Source organism: Gymnoscopelus microlampas (genome assembly GCF_963454915.1).
Source record: "Gymnoscopelus microlampas genome assembly, chromosome: 8".
Taxonomy (NCBI): Eukaryota; Metazoa; Chordata; class Actinopteri; order Myctophiformes; family Myctophidae; genus Gymnoscopelus; species Gymnoscopelus microlampas.
In genome coordinates this window covers 13,043,648-13,063,647 of record NC_139945.1, presented here as the reverse complement: position 1 = coordinate 13,063,647, position 20,000 = coordinate 13,043,648, and the positions used below count along the sequence as shown (strand labels likewise).

General features: G+C 42.2%; 2 protein-coding genes across 3 annotated transcripts in view; one reads left to right on the top strand and one right to left on the bottom strand.

The window, feature by feature from the left end:
* LOC311049830 (transforming growth factor beta-1 proprotein-like) overlaps window positions 1-14,504 on the top strand; it is a 24,065-nt gene extending 9,561 nt beyond the window's left edge. For both annotated transcript variants that reach the window (XM_084063700.1, XM_084063701.1), the window contains 5 exons: window positions 5,777-6,052; window positions 9,273-9,507; window positions 10,489-10,639; window positions 12,223-12,333; window positions 12,826-14,504. In XM_084063700.1, the coding sequence (XP_083919826.1) occupies window positions 5,777-6,052; window positions 9,273-9,507; window positions 10,489-10,639; window positions 12,223-12,333; window positions 12,826-12,873 (821 nt within the window). In that variant the 3' untranslated portion in view covers window positions 12,874-14,504. The remainder of the gene's footprint in view (window positions 1-5,776; window positions 6,053-9,272; window positions 9,508-10,488; window positions 10,640-12,222; window positions 12,334-12,825) is intronic.
* The window catches only part of LOC311049831 (galectin-4-like), a 459,606-nt gene that overhangs the window by 165,610 nt on the left and 273,996 nt on the right, over window positions 1-20,000 (bottom strand). The window lies entirely within an intron of this gene.

The window sequence follows — 20,000 nt, the reverse complement described above, 5'->3', positions numbered from 1 at the left end:
TGTGTAATACCTACATTTGGAGCCAGTTTCCTCAGATGAAAACTTTTAAGTTTCAAGCAGAGTGAGTCAAATGGGTTAAACCAAAGTGAAGCGCTACACTATTGTGCAATAACAAAGGCTTGTGATGAAGGACAGAGCCATTGGCTTCTTCCCCTAAACAAGAGTCCCTCAGCTCAGTGCCACATGTGTTGCCACTTCACAGTCAGTCAGTCTTAGCGAGCTACGTGCCAGTGTTGCCATGTCTGCTTATTGTAAGCGACTTTGGCCTTGTTTTTCTGTAAAGTTGCTTGTAAATATTGGTGGTTGCGTTTTTTTGGCCTTGTTTTTAAAGTGTGGTTTTTGTGCTTGCTCAAACATTTTCATGTCAAGGACCCCCACATTAAAGGTATCTATCCGTGGACACCCGTCTAGTATTATTCTTTTTAAATAGCAGATATACACGCTCACAATTGTGAGCTTGTAGATCGGCTATTTTCAAATAGCCGATGTATATTAATTAGGCTACCATTTAAAGTGCTCATGTGGCCTATAGTCGCTTCCTTTGAGCTTGTTTTCAAAGACCTGGTTGCTCATTTCTCTCGCATAATGATCTGGCAACTCTGCTAGGTACATGTGGAACCAGGTTTACGCTCTCTCTGGGTTGTGCCTCCAGGCCGTGCATTTCCATCTCCCGCTATGAAGCTTGCTCAACAAGACATGCCACTAAAAGCGAAGCATCGCCTCCGGAAACAATTCGGGGCTGAGTTAATTGGAAAGTATAAGTGCTAAAGTCACGCCGTAATAATTATGGGCAAAGTAAGCCGGTAAGGTTTCATTTGAGGAAGTGACTTAATTTCCTGCTTGCAGAACAACACTCCATCATCATCAACCCCCCAGATGTATCTACCTCATATCTCTGTTGTTGTCTAACGTCACTTTGGGGCGATGGCTTCCTTTGCTATAGTGTAACAGCCCAGCATTACTCAGTGTTACGTCTGGTGTCGCTGCCACTGCTGTCCTCACTTTGATTGGATTATTTCTCCGTTGACATTCTCTCATCATTCATGCTCTCTGGGTGGATCCGGCACAATGTCATCTACCTCATTTCCTTCAGCGCTTGACCACAGCTCCTTTCACTTTCACGGCCTGCCGTTTAGAGAAGTGAAAGTTCACCTCATGCCACAAAGACATGAAAAACAGACAAAAGCAGTGGTTCAAACAGACAAAAGCAGTGGTTCCCAACCTTTTCTGGATCAGGGCCTATAGTCCACGCAGGCAAACTCATTTTGGAAATAATTATAACAATTTGTTTCTTCACAGATCATTTCTATGAAGTCACCAGAACAACATACTAAAAGTCCTTAGAAATCCTAGCTGTGTGTTAGGTTTAATTGGCATCAATCCAAGATGTCCGCCAATTATTGTCATATAGATGGTATGGTGAAAAAAAATCTGTTACAATTACTTTGATGTGAAATATTAGTTTGCCTGGACTACTATTCGAAAAGTGGTCAGATGGATGCATTTGCGAAGCATGTTTATTTTAATGATCAATCAATCGATTGTGTTCCGGCTTGGATCAATGGAAGTAACAAGTGCGTATACTGTACTTAAAGCTCCTATTTATCGGTATCCGTGGATTAAAGAGCTTGTAGATCGGCCATTTTCACTAAGTTCGCAACATGCTTCCATAGAAGACATGCTGGCTTCTATGGAATCCAAATGGTTGAAATCAGTCATGGGTATTGCAGTGAAAACTGTTAAAGGTTTTATGACATCAAATTTCTATTCTATTTATTTATTTTTCCGGGTTGAAATTGTAGGTTTTTTGACGTTAATTACATCCAAAAAAAACAGAACTTTGAGCGTTCAGTGGACCGGATTTTCTGTCGTTTGGGATTTTCTGAATAATTAGGCTCAAAGTGCTGTGATTGGCCCGTGGACTTTGACGTCAGAGTCCATTAATCCTGCCCCCCCCCCCCCTGTTCTTCTCCTTTGGGGGGGGGGGGGCAGAGCAGAGGCGGTGATTGACAGGCAAAATCCCTCAACAGCGAGGCAAATCATTCATTACAGCTGAAAAGGCCTCAGAACACAGAGAGAAAAAAACCTGCCATGGCTCCCTGGAGTGGATTTTTCAGTTAAAATCTTTCAATACACGTTTTGAAGGACCATGATGAAGACTTTTAATGTTTTGTAAACCAGCATGTCATGAAACCGTTCAAAGTTATATATTATCATAAAAATCTTACGAGTTTTGCCAATTATTTGGGCGCCCACTTGTAATAAACGCACGGCCCACCCCGCCGCCGTGCCGCCATAGCGATGGTAGGAAATGATCACTATACAAATAAAATGTGATGAATGTTGTTGGGTAATGAGGCACAGCAGCAGTGCTGCCTGGTACGGCCTGGATCAGCCTGCTGTCGGGCAGAAACCTCTTATCTCCATGTTCAACCTTTTTGTGCTTTTTCGTAAATTAACGCCCGACTTGATCATACTACAGTGTCCCACACAAAAGCATCAAACGTCGCGACACGTTTCGAGCTTGTCAATCTGCTACTTTTGCCATTCTTTTTATTTGAATCCTGAAAAGTAAGAGTTGGACATATGAGGTTTCCACCCGACAGAGACAGATATGTACAGTAACAGTACATTAAGCCTGGTGGTGGTTCTGGCTCTATATATTCTGGCCTGCTGTCAGAAGGTAATTATTGACGCTGAGAGTGTCTTAGCTCTGACAGGCTGGGACACAGCAGACCTGAGTGGTGGAGGAGGTTTTGGGTCCCAGCCAGACCCCAGTCTCTCTCTCTCTCTACCATTGATACAGTGTTCATATCCAGTTTCCATTCCTCACACACACACACACACACACACACACACACACACACACACACACACACACACACACACACACACACACACACACACACACACACACGCACACGCACACGCACACGCACACGCACACATGCACCCACACCCACCCCCACACACGTGTACTTTAGACATACATACTCTCTCTCTCTCTCTCTCTGTCTCTCCCTTCACATTATTCACATGTGTGTCATGTGTTCATACGGGTGCATTCTTCACTTCACTTTGCCATGTTCTGTTTTTCTTTTCTCCTCCTTCTCCTCCTCCTCTCCCTTTACCTGTTTTCTTCCTTCCTTTCTGCACTCGTTCTCCCCGCATGACTCTCTGTGTGTGTGATGCAACATTAGTCAATGTACAGCGCAGTGTTCACACTGAGAAGAATAACTACAAAGCAAAGCAGACAAGTGATTTCATTAAACAAACAAAAACCTAGAAGGTGACAAAAAGTGACCACTTACGCCCGATTAATGGTGCATTTCTATAGCAAATTCATCCAAAGAGATGTGCATTACACACACACACACACACACACACACACACACACACACACACACACACACACACACACACACACACACACACACACACACACACACACACACACACACACACACACACACACACACACACACACACAGAGCAGAGGAAACCATGTGAGGCCCCAACTTGCTCATCAGTTGGGAGTTCGGTGTCTTGCTCAAGGACATTTTGACACTAACCTAGTCCGAGCCTACCGGAACCTTCTGATTCCCAAGTGGCCGCTCAACCTCCTGAGCCACTGATGTAAGAATCCACACTTATGTTGTTCTTATAGTTGTGGTGTGGACTCTGCTATTCGATTTTCTTTATTTTATCATTTTTATTAAAGACTAAATGACCCATTAAAGGTTCATCCATACCTTGCATTATAGCTATAAAGGTAACTATGACGATAATGATGTGAGCATCTAACGTTCTAACATGTTGTGACGCCCTGTACATTTGGAGGGATATGATTGGCTTGTTTCTATCATTCATCAAATGGCTCTGAAAGTGAAGCCAACGATATGTCACTGTCATAGTTGTGGTGGGGACTCTGCCTGCCCTCCACATATAATACTACTGCTTTTATTACTACACTACTACAACTACAACTATTACTACTACTACTACTACTGTCTTCTACTACTACTACAATATTATTATTATTATACTATTACAATATATTATTATTATTATTACAACAATGCATTTGTTAAACATTTTCTAAAGTATAGAGAAAAAGGTTACAATTGCATGGTTTGGAAAAATACCCCACTCCACAAGTGAAAGAATTCCGGTATGTAAGTAAGTAATGGAAAAGATAGGATGGTTATGACATAATCCTCTGGCCTTCATTTTAACACGTAATCAGATGTTTAGCAAGTGAGAGCATGTTGTAAAACACGGTAAAATCCTGTGTGTTACTTTTAACTGTGTGGGAGTGTAAAAACTGACCCTTTCTTGGGTCCTTTTTTTAAACACTTAAATATTTTGATGTGTTTCAGTTGAATCTCTCCACAAGCCTTCAATTGTAGAAAAAGAAATGTAACTAAATGGCCAGGTCTATTTAGTTACATTTGTACACAATCAGAGTTACAAAGTTACTACTTAAAGAACGTTAAAGACGTCCCCAAACACAACACCAGAGGGAGCGTCACGAATCACATTCAACCCAGATTTGTCTCAAACAAGGGGTTAAATTCGTTCTACTGCTTTGCCACCAAAATGTGGAATGCCCTCAACAGTCATAAAAAAGTTTTTTTTGCATAGTATTGTATATTTGTCTGTCACTAAATGTTTCTATAAATTGAATATGCAGGACCCCAATGGAAACAAGCCATAGTGCTTTCTTGGGTTCAATCCTTTTTGCATTGTATTTGTATTAAACTCTACTTTCCGTGCTTTTTTTGCAAACTGTTAATAAAGTATTCAATCAATCAAAACCACATTAAAATCCATATAACTCTGCTCAAACACCAGAGTATGATATCATCTCTGTCGGGTGGAAACCTCATATGTCTAAAACTGTTACTTTTCAGGATTCAAATAAACAAATGGCAAAAGTAGCGGATCTGCAAGTTCAATACTTGATGCTTTTGTGTGATGCTGTAGTACAATCAAGTAATGCGTTCATTTACGGAAAAACACAAAAAGTTAGAATATGGAGATAAGGTGTTTCTGCCTTACAGCGACGATATTTTTACTGTGTGGGAATCCACTGCTCCATAATCAGATCATGAAGGACTGGAACCACATGTGAACCTCACGTGTACACATAGTTCACACATACATGATAGGCTACTCTATGACATGGTTGTGTATGGTTAATAAGGAGGCCGGTCTTTACACCACGACTCTACCAACTATCCCACAGAGCATCATGTATGTGTGAACTACGTGTACAGTATGATCTTGACTTCATAAATTATCAATCTGGTTGATGTAATGGTGGCAATGAATTGACCATAGGGGGCGCACCAGGCCAATGCTTACATGTAAAAATGCATCATGGGAACTGTAGGAAAGAACATCTGAAATAGACAGATGGGAATGCTGCAGTGATTGGGTTCAAATCCATTTGATATAATAATAATAATAATAATAATAATAATAATAATAATTATAATGATAATATTAATAATAATATTAATAATAATATTAATAATAATAATAAACTTTATTTGTATAGCACCTTTTAAGAACAGAGTCACAAAGTGCTTGACAGAATAATCGACAAGTGGCTGAACTGATTTTAATGCTATATTAACACATTGTGCTTGGGGACCCCCTGGAACCCTTTCAAGGACCCCTGGGGGTCCCCGCCCCGGACCCCACTTTGAGAACCACCCTTATAGAGTATTATCTCTTTTCTGATATTATTTCTACTTCTCCCACATGACAGGCAACAGCAGCACCAGCACCAAGCAGAACCACCAGATGTTCTTCAACATCAGCCAGATGCGCCAGCGCGTGGGCAACTACCCACTGCTGACCAGCGCTGAGCTGCGCATGTACATCAAGAACCCCGCCATCAGCAACCAGCAGCGGGTGGAGCTCTACGAGGGCCTGGGCGCCAACGCCCTCTACCTGGCCTCCAAATTCATCTCCAACGCCATGAAGGACACCTGGTTGTCCTTCGATGTCACCGAGACCCTGCAGAAATGGCTCAAGGGGACCGGTGAGTCACTTAACCTCTCAACCCATTAAGACCTGAGGCCGATCCTACGAATGCCTTCTAAATCAGTAGTTCTCAAACCACAAGGGCCCCCCAAAAGGATATGTATTTGGCCCCCCGTCTGAAAATGTTCTGTGCCAGGGACCCCCAGAAGAGAAGATTTGTTCAAAAATGTTTAAAATAGCAGTCGTACTACTGTTCTATACCACTGTTCTAAATCGTTTTCTGAAAAACTATATATATAAAGCTAAAATCTAAAATACGTCGACAGATGCTTTCCCGGTTTTAATGGTTTAAAGGTGCTGTAAATGATGTTGTGTTTTTTTTTTTTTTTAAATGGTTAAATAGCTCTATATGCTGATAGTTATCAGCATATAGAGCCAAAGTGCTGGGCATATTAAAAGCAAAGCAATACATCAAAGCTAAGAAAAATATACATGTATACATTCAAGAGACACACACAGAAATATACATGTACACCTATTTACACACAAAAATAATAAAGTTATGCAAGAATTCAACATGAAATAGAGTGTTTGTTCAGTACCAGGGGTCTCCCCCAAGTTAAATTGGAAGTGATGAAACAAATAAATGAACAGTCAACATTGGAACTGGAACACAAGCTGATAAATGATATTTGTAACCCACCGTAAAACGTATTTTCTGTTTACTAAAGAGCTGGAGAGAGTTCTTTTTTTAATATTTAATGACATGCCAAAAAGGCAGTGGTGGAAAGTAAATAAGTACATTTACTTAAGTACATTTTGAGTTATTTGTACTTTACTTGAGTAATTCCAATTTCCACTACTTTTACTTCTACTCCACTACATCTCGGATCCAAATATTGTACTTTTACTCCACTACATTTATTTGAAAACTTTAGTTACTAGTTACTTTGTAGATTTTGATTATTATTACAAAACATACATTAACCACTTCAGCCCTATATACATTTCGACCATTTGAAAATAGCCGATCTACAAGCTCACAATGCGTCACGAGGCGACGCATTGTGAGCTTGTAGATCTGCTATTTTCAAAAGATATTTATACATTTGAAAACTTGTGAAGTGGGACATTCTGCACAATGAGTACTTTCTACTTTTGGTACTTAAAGTACATTTTGATACCAATACTTTTGTACTTTTACTAAAGTAAATGTTGAATTCTTGACTATTATTTGTAACAGAGTATTTCCACATTGCAGTATTGATACTTTTGCTTAAGTAAAAGATGTGAGTACTTTTTCCTATATAAAGGTCTGGCATAAAGCCAGACCTTTCACAGCTCCGCCCATTCCGCTGAGGCAGAGAGTGGGCGGAGCTGTGGAGAGTCTGGCTGGCTATGAGAGAATAGGGTTAGGCCAGGTTGAAAGCAATTTACTCCAAGTGTGTACAAATTATTGTCTTGAAGGGAGAGGGGCCCTGAACCAATGGCAGGGCCCTAAACAAATGTTTACGTTTAGTGGGTCGGGAGGTTTTACTGTTCCATGCTCCTACACCCAGCAATTACAGTGATCACTATCATTTGATAACAAGAGACTGTATCTTGTCCTATCCCACCTCTGATTTAGTGATTTGGCACCATTGTGTGATGTGTTCATCAGTTAAAGCAAAACAACGTAATATGATATAATATAACCTAAGATAAAACTATGTTGACCCCAGAGGGCAAACTGATTTATTACAGCAGTCAGGTATGATATAGAATTAGATTACAACTATAATTAAATTAGGAAGATTTGGCATTCAAATATATACACACATCTCACCATAATGATAATAAAAAGACACAAAAAACAACTCCCAAGATCAGAAGTGACTCAAATGATACTACCTATTTAGTGGTACCAGTTCATTAGTACTGTATGGGTGATGCGGTATCTGTTGTGTTTTACAGTGTTTAAATAGTACTTATGGGGTATGATCATACACTTACAAATGTGAGGGTTAGAGTTTAATCTATTTGAACACTTTGCAAACGTATACAAACATTGATGTAACTGATCTCATGTGCTAACCTTCACAGCACTAGCACACATACTTATATTCAATATTATGTACCAATTAATGGCATAATAAGTGAATGTTTACTTTACTGTACAACAGGGGTCTTCAACAGGGCATCTAGGACCCCTAGGGGGTCCTCAGAGATACTGCAAGGGGGCTGCCAAATCTTTGTGTGATAGGGACTTTTTTGTAATTTTCCATTGACCACTTGAACCCTCGCGTCCTTATTCTGGGGGAACATTAGCCGAAAAGCTCACAACCCGTCTGCGACATGTTGTGAGCTTCTAAATCGGCTATTTTCGGCGAAGAGGTTTGGTGTAGGGAAAAAGCAGACCAAGTATCAAGCCAAAGGTAAAGTTTACAAAGTATTGAGGGTTAAGTGGTTAAATGTCTGAAAACACGGCCCGGACCGCTATCTCTAATGTAGCCTGACAGTGCATTGCGGGTTTCTCTCCCCATCTCTCTCTCCATGTTTCCTGTCCATCTACACTTTCCACTATAAATAAAGGCAGAAAAGCCCCCCCAAAAATATCTTAAAAAAAAAAAAAAAATGTCTGAAAACACACGTTTAACATGAATCCAATATGTAAAGGCGGTCCCTGCTTCATCTCTCTCTCTCAGCTAAGGGGTCCTTGTTCTGAAAAACGTTGAAGACCCCTGCTGTACAATATGTGTCTTTACCATGTTAAACTATTTATATTGTTGTTGTCGCTGTCGGGCAGAAACATCTCCATATTTCATCTTTTTTATATTTGTTTTAATTCAATTAATAAATGAATGCCCTATTTTATACTTTGTTGTATGACAGTATCACGCAACAGTTGTGAAAATAGTAGATCGACAATCACAGAATACGGTGAACCGCAACAAATTGTGTACTTGTCTACTTTTGCAAAACCGTTTTTAAACAGTTTTTAAATATTTCTACAATAATGACATGCCCAAAATAGCCGGAGGCCAGGTTGAAAGTAGTTAAGTGTGTGTGTTTGTGTGTGTTTTATAAATATTGAAACAACGAAAAGTAAAAGAGCTTGTGACTAAATAATAACTACATCGGGAAAAAAACAAAAAAACATCGGATCCATTGGAACTCAGGCTCTTTTTTCCATTTCCTGAAAAGTAGTGGTTTTCACCCAACAGCAACAGTATGTGATACTGATAGATCAGACAATAGCAGTATTTTTTGTTAATGTCTGTCTCCTGTGCGTTCCACAGAGGAGGAGCAGGCGCTCCAGCTGAGGCTGTACTGTGAGTGTGGCGATTCGACGGTGGACAACACGTTTGGCTTCACCATCTCTGGCATGGGGGAAGGCAGGGGGGACATCGCCACGCTGGCTAAGAACATGCAGAGACCCTACATCCTGGCCAAGTCCATCCCCCAGAACAGCAGCAGCCAGCTCACCTCACGCAAGAAGCGCTCCACCGCCGGCGTAGAGGACTCCTGCACAGAGTAAGCAGTAACCTTATGCACTTTCACAGTTTTTCACATAAAAAATATATAATTCTGAAATAGCAATCTACAAGCTCAACGTACCATGATGCGATGCATCGTGAACTTGTAGTTCGGCTGTTGTCTCTATTTGTCGTACAACAATGTACACTATGCACTATTGAATAGTGCATAAGTCAGGGGTCTTCCACACTTCTTCAGGTCAAGGACCTCTTAGGTGAGAGAGAGATAGAGAGAGAGAGAGAGAGATGAAGCAGGAACCCCCCATTATATATGTTGTATGAAATTGTGTTCTACTGTATATTAAACTCTTCTTCTTCCTTACAACTTGATATTGTTAACAATAAGAGATTTGAGACTAGCTTGGAAGTATTCCACAGACTTTTCAGCTTTGATGGCTTCATAGATTTGTTTGCAATGCAGTCATCCAAAAGTGAATGTTGTTTGTTACTTTGTTTACAAATTACCTTTGCTAATACTATACTGGATAATCCAATATAGTATAGCAATTTGACTATGCAGACTATGCAGAAAAAACTATGCAGTAGCAGAAAGCGAGCGGTGCAAAGTCCGCTTCTGCTGAATCAGTGTCGTTGGAGTTGCACGGCGATAGGCTTAGAACGGTGAATCATCTGTCCTTGTCAACGTGCAAGGCGACAGGAGAGCCCTGTTGCATCACTGTCTGACGCAGGGGAGTCCCGTCGCATCACATGGGTGACGCATGGTTGAAGTCCTGCCCCAACTCGTCACCCGCTTGACGCAAACAGGTGTGAGAATGAGTTGTCCTCAGTGACACATCCGCCAAGGAATAGTTGACAGACATGCATGCGGACGGAGAGAGATTCCTGGAATTTATACTGTAGATAGAATAACGCAACAGTCACAACTTGCAACCAAATCGAAGGAGGTACACAGTCAAGTCGCCACTTCATTTTTTGTCTCCTGAATTTGTTTTTATGTTTTTTGCACCTCCCGTTGCAGCAAAACTGAGAGCTGCTGCGTCCGTAAGCTTTGGATCGACTTTCGAAAGGACCTCGGTTGGAAGTGGATTCACAAACCCAAGGGCTACCATGCCAACTACTGCATGGGCTCCTGTACCTACATCTGGAATGCAGAGAACAAATACTCTCAGGTAACAGCAACTATCCACGTGTGTAGTGTGTCCACATGTTGTTATAGTGATTGATTGTACTGTTTGACTGGGGGGGGGGGTGTTGACGTTAGTCAACTTTGTATTTCCATTTTTGTAGATCTTGTTGCGTGACAATGTCGTGGTTTGGACTAGCTAAGACTTGACTTTATTTGTTTATTTAGACGGGACAATGCACATTCAACTGAACATGATCTCATGTAAACATGCCGGATTTAACTAGAAGCTTGTTTCCATCCGTAGTCCCCACACACAAGAAACTCCACAGTACAACATGACAAAAACAGAGAGAACATACAACTACCGAAACACTAAAATGCCACAGAAACAACATGACAACAACAGAACAGAGAGAACACACAACTACTGTACCTAAAAACAAAGCTGAAAACTAAAAGACTGATGTGAGTGGTTGGAATGAAAGGCACTTATCAAATCAAATCAAATCAAATCAAATCAAATCAAACTGTATTTATATAGCACATTTACAACAATCGAAATTGACCAAAGTTTAAACAACATTAAAAGCTAGTGAAAAGAAGTGAGTCTTGAGGCGAGATTTGAAAACCCAGATGGACTGAGCAGTTCTAATGGGTAGGGGTAGGCTGTTCCAGAGCGTGGAAGCAGCAGCAGCAAAGGCACGGTCACCCCTGGTCTTTAGTCTCGTTGTAGGGACCACCAGGAGCGATTTGTCAGAGGACCTCAGAGGCCTGACTGGAGAGTAAGGTTCAATAAGCTCCGGGAGATAAGAAGGGGCCAGCCCATGTAAAGATTTAAAAACAATAAAAGGACCTTAAAATTAATTCTGAAAGAGACTGGAAGCCAATGGAGCTGTCAACTTGTATCAACTTGAATCCACTGAAACAAAGTAGAGACTTTCTATCAACGTAAATATAATTACGTGAAACTGTTGCGATTACATAAAAATTCAAAAACAGAATACAACGTTTTTTAAAGCTTATGCTAATGACATCATTTGGGTAAGACCAATGAGCAGCAGTAATAACTGAATTGACTGTCAGTGCGCTGCTACGCCTTGTTCAACTGTAGAATATGGAGTGGCTCAGGCTGCTGTGACAGCAGTGGGAATAGCAGCCTCTTGATAATGTGCTCTGTTTACCAAAGTGCTGTTTTTGACTTTGGCCCTGGTTCTTCTGTGGTGTACTTGTATTTCTTATGAGGTAGTGACCTATCTTGGTTGTGTGACAGTTGGAGGCTCAAGATGAAGTAACACTGTCACAGCAGCGTGTCAGCAAATAACAGCCATGTCCTGGGTTCTCACACGCCATCTCTCTCTCTCTCTCTCTCTCTCTCTCTCTCTCTCTCTCTCTCTCTCTCTCTCTCTCTCTCTCTCTCTCTCTCCCCCCCTCTCTTTCACATTATGCACGTCTCTCTGTTTTGTCTTTTTGACAAATATGTTTTCCCTCCACAATTTAGCCCCGCTCTGCTACAATTCATTTTGGCAGGAGGTCAAGGTGACAATGATGGAATTGTGAAGCTAAATTCTCTGGCGTCCCCCCCCCCCCCCCCCTTCTTTCTCCCCCCGCAAACATAATCACATACAGATCTTGGCTCTGTACAAACACCACAACCCAGGGGCCTCTGCCCAGCCCTGCTGCGTCCCCCAGGCCTACGACCCGCTGAACATCCTCTACTACGTGGGAAGGCAACACAAGGTAGCTACACCGCAACCTTAACCTGCAGTCCAAACTTACGCTGACCTCAAATATTTACAGTGCTGGTTCTCAAACTTTGTTCATGTGAAGGACCTCCAATATAATATGTACTTGGTCATGGAGACCTCCCCTTTTGAAAATATTTCATGCCAGGGTAACCTCCAAGAGATTTTTGTCGTTAAAATGTTAAGTTTTAAATTAACTTTTTTCGAGATTCGTTTTTTTAACATAGCAGATCTAACGCGTTGCATCGCAACACGTTATGAGCTGTAGATCAGCTATCAAATAGCCGATGTATAAAGTGGTTAAACCCAAAATTTTTACCGGGGGACCCCCTGTAACCCACCTTTAAGGACCCCTGCATGGGGGTCCCCGCCGGACCCCACTTTGAGAACCACTGGTTTTACAGCACAGTGTGAGTAGTGGGAGACATTCACGGATGATATTTTCGCTGCTTTTCATGATCTGTCCTGTTGTTTTGTTTTTCTGCAGGTGGAGCAGTTATCCAACATGGTCGTGAAGTCCTGCAAATGTAGCTAAAAAGGGTGAAACAAGCGATCGCTTCCTCCGGGTTTTTGCCTGGGATCCGGTCGCCGCTTGTCTCAAGAGACATCGAATGAACACGTTCTGAAGTGGAGGAACTGGGGAAATGTTTGCGGTGGAAAAGACACCCTGCAAGGAAGAGAGAGAAAGAGAGAGAGAGAGAGAGAGAGAGAGAGAGGTTGACGTGCGAAGGGAAAGGGCAAAAAAAAAAGCAAATATAAAACGCTGCTATCTTGACAGCGCAGCCTTCGGCATTCCCTTCCTCCGACACTGAGCCCCATGCCGTCATGTGACTTCTGAAGCAGACATGGAGAGGGACTTCTTTTTTTTTATATATATAGATATAGATATAGATAATATTCCATTTGTGAATATATATACAGTACATGCTTCTAGTTGTAACTTGTAGCCCCAGAATGTATGCTTCTTGAATTGAACAGATTAATTTATTTGTTCCTTTGGACTGATGAGCTGTACAGTATTTGCTTAATTTATGCGTAGGTGTGCGACGGAGGTGTACGCTTGCCAAAAATAGGCGATCTGCAAGCTCACCGCTGTGAGCTTGTAGGTCGCCTATTTTCTTTTTGCCACGACTGCGGCGTGCAACACAGTATAAACCGGGCTTAAGGCAGTGATGAGATGGTAGAATGATGTGCGGTTGATGGGAATGATTAATGAAGAACATTATTATCAGAACATGGCTGATATCAGAACATGACTGATATCAAAACCAGGACTGTGGGACCAAGCTGAGTGAAGGAGCTCTTCCATTCTGCAGACCCAGGACATTCTTGTTTGTCTGCCATGTCATGCTTCCACAAAAAAATAAAAAGGTGCTGAATCTGGGAAATCGGTGGGGTTTTTTTTTACGAACGGACCAGGTGTTTCTCCAGGTAACAACTCCACCATAAAGGACTTCTTACCCCACGCCAGACGGACAGACAGACAGTAATGCAGCCAACACAGACATGCTTTGACCCGAGGGAGAAACTCCCTCTCACCCCCCCCCCCCCCCCACTGCCCAATATATTTCCTCCGTACCATCCATCACTTCTTCTGACTTGCTTATTATTATTATTATTAATAGTAGACGTTGTTTTTGATTTGCCATGGCTGTGCTGTCGTTGTATGTGCTGAATGTCAGCTTGTCCCGCTGTTGTCACGGCTGGATGAGTAATATATGGGTGGTTGTGATCGCGGTGACACCATGTTTTTCTCTCCCTCTCGTTTTATGGCCAGCTTGTTGTTTTTAGAGGGCTGGGGTTAAGGGGGATGTGGCTGTGGTGTTGGTTTTTAAGGGAGCACAATTCAGACTCTATGCACACACTCTCTGTTTTTACATTGCCACAGTAAATTAGGGAGCGATTTACTGCCTTTTATTTAAGTACAAAGAAGTATCGGCTACTTTTTCTTGCTTTTTGTTGTCTGTTGTTGTGTGATGCTCTCTTTGCACAATCCAGTCCTTTGAAGAGGTTTAATTCAGCCAGTATGATCCCGGCATTAGCAATAAAACAACACAAACACTTTGGATCCGTTGTCCATGTTTTATATTGCACTTAATTTGTTTTGTCATCCTCCCTCCTTTGTAAATATCTTAATTTGAAATAAACGGTGATGTTTTAAATGAGCTCTGTAATGTTGGAGATTTATTGGAAGCAAATATGTTTTTCAGTAAGATGTGGCACACACGCTATCAGAGATGGGCATGACTCAGGGAAATCAGGGTCAGATGGATAAATTATGCTTGTGTGTGTCTGTATTTGTGTTAAGCGTAGGTAGTATGTGTGCGTGCCTGCGTGCATGGACAACCGGACACCAAATATACACCAAATTCACCTTTGCGGCAAAGTGACCCACAAAATGCTTTACAAGGGGGCTAATGCCTGATTTATACTTGGTTCTGTGTCGTGTCGCGCAACGATAGTGACAGATCTTTTGTTGTGCAACAAGAGCACTCAACTAAGCCTAACATATCATCCTTGAGGGGCGATACGACACTCCTGGATGCGCAGCCCCCTTGAGGCTGATTTGGGGGCTCATTACAATAAGTGTTGAATGAAGAAAGCGATGTCTTTTCAACTCATGACAACTCTTCAATTGGAAATGCCATTTGTGTCGTCTGACGCAACAAACAAACAACCCCATGATGCCTTTAGCCCCGTAGGGATGCACTCATATCTGTTCTTACATTTTCTGTTTATATATATTTTTTTTTTACGATCCACGCCCCCCCTTCCCGTCCCCACTGCGGCCCCCGTCACTCTGTCACCCTCAGTACTCAAAGGATTACTGGCAAAACCCTGAGAGGCTGCAGTGGGAATGAAGAGAGCAGGCCTGGACCCGTTGGTAAGTCCCAGACTTAAGGGCAGCAGTGACTGCATGGAAAATTAAACACACTGTGTGTGCACGTGTGTGCGTGTGCGTGTGCGTGTGCGTGTGCGTGTGCGCGTGTGCGTGTGTGTGTGTGTGTGTGTGTGTGCACGCGTGCATGTGCATGCACACACGTGTGTACAGTATGTGCACTGAACCCACTGACACAACCATGGCTGGCTCAAGCAGCTCAATGCAGAGAGTACCTTACATAAGCTGTATATACCAGTGCATGTGTGTGTGTGTGTGTGTGTGTGTGTGTGTGTGTGTGTGTGTGTGTGTGTGTGTGTGTGTGTGTGTGTGTGTGTGTGTGTGTGTGTGTGTGTGTGTGTGTGTGTGTGTGGGTGGGTGTGTGTGGGTGCATGTGCATGTGCATGTGCATGTTTCAGGACGATGCTCCAGGCTCCAAACACACAGTGACAGTGATCTGTGCTATCTTGTTCCACGGCCTCGTCATGTTACCTACAGTAGGGCTCTTTTTTGGAAACCACCCGGAATGTTCCAACATAGCTCAGCGTTTGTAATGCAAAAAAAAGCACATGCTACAAAATAACATGAAACACGATCGGCATATAATTGAATCCCCTCTCTCTCTCTCTCTCTCTCTCTCTCTCTCTCTCTCTCTCTCTCTCTCTCTCTCTCTCTCTCTCTCTCTCTCTCTCTCTCTCTCTCTCTCTCTCTCTCTCTCTCTTTCTCTCTTTCGCACCTCCCGTGCTATTCAGTCAGATGTGCTGCCAGCGTTTTCATCCTAAAAACGGTGCCAGGGTACAGAATGTGCCGCCTTATCTCCCCCATGTAATAAGGGAGAATGATGAAAGCGCCAGAATGAGTGTTTGCCGAGGGAACGAGATTCATTATCGAAACCAAACACGCACAAAACAACAGTTTCGCTGGCAGGAGACAAGATCATTAAACTCTCCTTTTTTCATCGGCCTGCCAGGAACTTCCACCTGTTTTGCTTTCCCTTGCAAACAAAACGAGCAAACAAAGCTGCATGTCAGGGGCCTCGTAAATCTATCACAGTGACGGCGGTATAGGGATGACTAGCCCAGAGGGAAGACGTTCTGAAGAGACGTTGTACCTGTGTTGCTTCTCAGCAGAATGCTTGCTGGCTGCAGCCCTCAGGACTCAAATGTTTACTTTGTTGTGTGACTGTGAAAATAACAGATTTTTCACCTAACTCAAATGTTTTTATTCTATGTTGGTGAGCGACACTGACATACTAGTGAAGTACATAGCTTTCATGCTATGGCAAAAACAAAAAGTGATTCTGAAAAACGGGCCAACTTTTTTCATTTGGAAACGTGTCGTTTTTGTCGAGCGACAAAAGCACATACAGCTCTGGGAGAGAGTTATTTTATAGTACGGTTTCTTTATGAGTGAACCATAAAGAGAACCATGAAGAAAAGCAGAAATACAATTAGTCCATTAAAAACCACTACGATGGTGTCGCTCTGCAAAAAATAGCCTTGTAGATCAGCTATTCTCGAAAACATTTTTGAAAATGTTTCGAAAACGTTTCGCCCTTATTATGACTTGCCCAGAATAGGCAGGCCAGGCTGGTTAAATGACATTATGGATGTCATAAGAAGACGGATGCCTCCCGCCGCCCTGAGGACTTGCAGGTGTTGTTTCACCACTAACACCATCCATCCACGTGCCACTGAGTAACACCAAAATTGTCCTGTTGTTGCACAGTGACTAAGGCACTTATTTACTTTTTTTGACATAATTGGCCTTTTAATAGCATCCATGTGCCTGGTTTTCTCTGTTAAACGTATAAAACAAGTTTTTTTTCATGTAACTCTAGCCTTACACATTTGCTCATTGTTTGGTTTTACAAGCAAACAATGAAAAGCCATCATGGTATATACGCTCCGAGGAGCCCGGGTCACAGTGTCTCTGGACTCTAAATAACATTTGGGGCCTCCGTCTTATTAGAAGATCTATGACATTCGCAATTATATGGCCACAGATCTGTTGCCACAACGTCTCATTAAAACGCAGGGCAGTAAAGTGGCCTAGCTGGTGTAATTCCTGTGGAATTAGACAGCGCTTTGGCTGCGGCCTTAATAACACACTCTGATGTCCTGCTGGTGTGCGACTCGCCTGCACAAACACACACAGCTGCTGCTGCTCAAAGCCATTGTTGCGCCAGGTGCACTGCAGTGCGCGCACACACACACACACACACACACACACACACACACACACACACACACACACACACACACACACACACACACACACACACACACACACACACACACACACACACACACACACACACACACACACAGCAGAAACACACAGAGCACAGCAGAAACACATGCACGCATCATGCACACGTGCATTTCAAAACCCACCTTTGATTTTACAATCACAATAAACACACGCACGTGTGTCCCATATGTAAAACAGCAGATATAAATGGATAGGATATGTATCAATGATAGAATATATGAATGATAGAATATATTAATGGATAGGATATATGAATGATCTAATATATCAATGATAGAATATATCAATGGATAGGATGTATGAATGATCTAATATATCAATGATAGAATATATGAATGATTGAATATATCAATGATTGAATATATCAATGATTGAATATATGAATGATAGAACATATCAATGGATAGGATATATGAATGATCGAATATATAAATGGATAGGATATATCAATGATATCAATGATAAAATATATCAATGGATAGGATTCATAGATAGATTGCTATGAAATTAAATCATCGAAAAATGGTCTCCAGACTTTTGAGATTCTCAAACTTCCTGAGCATAACATGAAGTCCTACATACAGAGCAACCTCCCCGTTAAGAATACAACATTTGTTTGTAAACACAAGAAAACACACAAAGGCAGCAGCAGTTGAAAGGAAAAATCCCAGCAAATTACAGCCTCTCTCCCTTCTCATCACCTGCCTCATCCTCTCTACCTCACACCTGCAGTTGAAGTCGTGATGCTTATCTCCCAGGGAGGCAGCAGACCATATCTCTTGTCCTGTGTCTCTCTCTCTCTCTCTCTCTCTCTCTCTCTCTCTCTCTCTCTCTCTCTCTCTCTCTCTCTCTCTCTCTCTCTCTCTCTCTCTCTCTCTCTCTCTCTCTCTCTCTCTCTCTCTCTCTCTCTCTCTCTCTCTCTCTCTCTCTCTCTCACATCTATTCTTTGTGGGGCTCCTCCTCGAAGCAGGCAGCCCTTTGAAGAGGCTACTCCGGCCCTCCCTGAGTAATCGGCTAAAACTAAACAACACGTGTACACATGGAGGTGAAACCAAACGGGAGGAAGACAGACTGGGAGAGCTGACAAAAAGGACCACACACACGTGTCTACTCTGCACAAGGTGTTACAGGGTTTTTTGAAAGCAGAATTTCTACTCTGAAGTAGAGTAGGACGTTGTCCTGTGATGGAGTGTAACTTAACCGCTTTCAACCTGGTGGCATCCTTGTTTTTGGCACGTCATTATGGGCAAAAATGTATGTATTCAATTCATCAACTTAGCATATACAATTAACACAATAATACATGTTATCATACAAATACAAACAACAAACAAAGATGGGAAAATACATTTACCTCGTGGTCTCCTGATAGGTGTTTTTTCAGGCCAATTAAAAAAAACCCAGTGTTACCACATCCTTTAATGGATGGTGTCAGGGCATTCCACATGTTGGTGGCAGAACAGTAGAATGAGAACTTTCCCATGTTTGTTCTATATTTGGGTGGAACAAGATCATGGTCGCTCTAGTGTTATGGCTGTGGGTGTCACTCACTTTGGAGAAGTAGTTCAGTTCAGTTCAGTTCAGTTCAGTTCAGTTTATTTTTCAGCACTTTTGGACAACAAAATACATGTCTGTGTTATGTACATCAGTGCATTTAGAACAAGGCATAATCTCAAAAAGTACAAGGCACAGGTTGTGAAGTCCATTTGACATAATAAGGTGTCCAAGATGCCGCAAAAAGGGGACGGGGAGAAGCATAATGCATGTCGAACATTATGCTTCTGTAACAGAGTTAAAAGTTAATTTAGAATTTGTCCACTATTGAGCAGCACCAGCCAAACTGTCAAACGTGGTTCCTGGTCTCATCCTTGCCTACCAAGTGGTATCCGTTACACTTCTCCATTATGCATAATGCATAATGGAGAAGCATAAAGGTATGAGGGTATTGACGCTTATGGGTCTGTATTGTAACTCTGAGAGTTAAACACTGAAGACTTTACAGTGTAAATTGGGGTCCCAGTCCAGAGATAAAGAAAAATGCTATCAAATGGGAGTCCGACGGCCCGTAGTGTAACGCACACCAAACTGGGGTCCTTGAAATGAAAAACGCTGAGAATCGGTGATATAAAGCATTCTTACGTGGTTAAGCCTCACAGTGTTATTATGCGAAACGAAACCCTGCATGAACTCGGGGTGAACATGTGAAGATCAGATTTTTTGGATGACAGCTTTTGGACGGCGGATCAAAGGCGGCGAAAGGGAAACCGGGTGGCGGGTCTCTTTTCAAAGAGGAAACTACAAAGGGGGAAAGTATGATGCATGCGGTGGGCTGGCTGGATGGGCTGGATGGATGGGCTGGCAGGGAGGAGAGTGCATGAGTGAGTGTGTCACTGACTGTTGGAGTTGTAAAAGTGCAACTGACTCATTCCCTGGAAGTCACTAAAGAAATGTTTTCTAAAAAAGGAAAGGTACCAATTACATCTGCAGGCTGGCTCCCTTCTCACGGCACC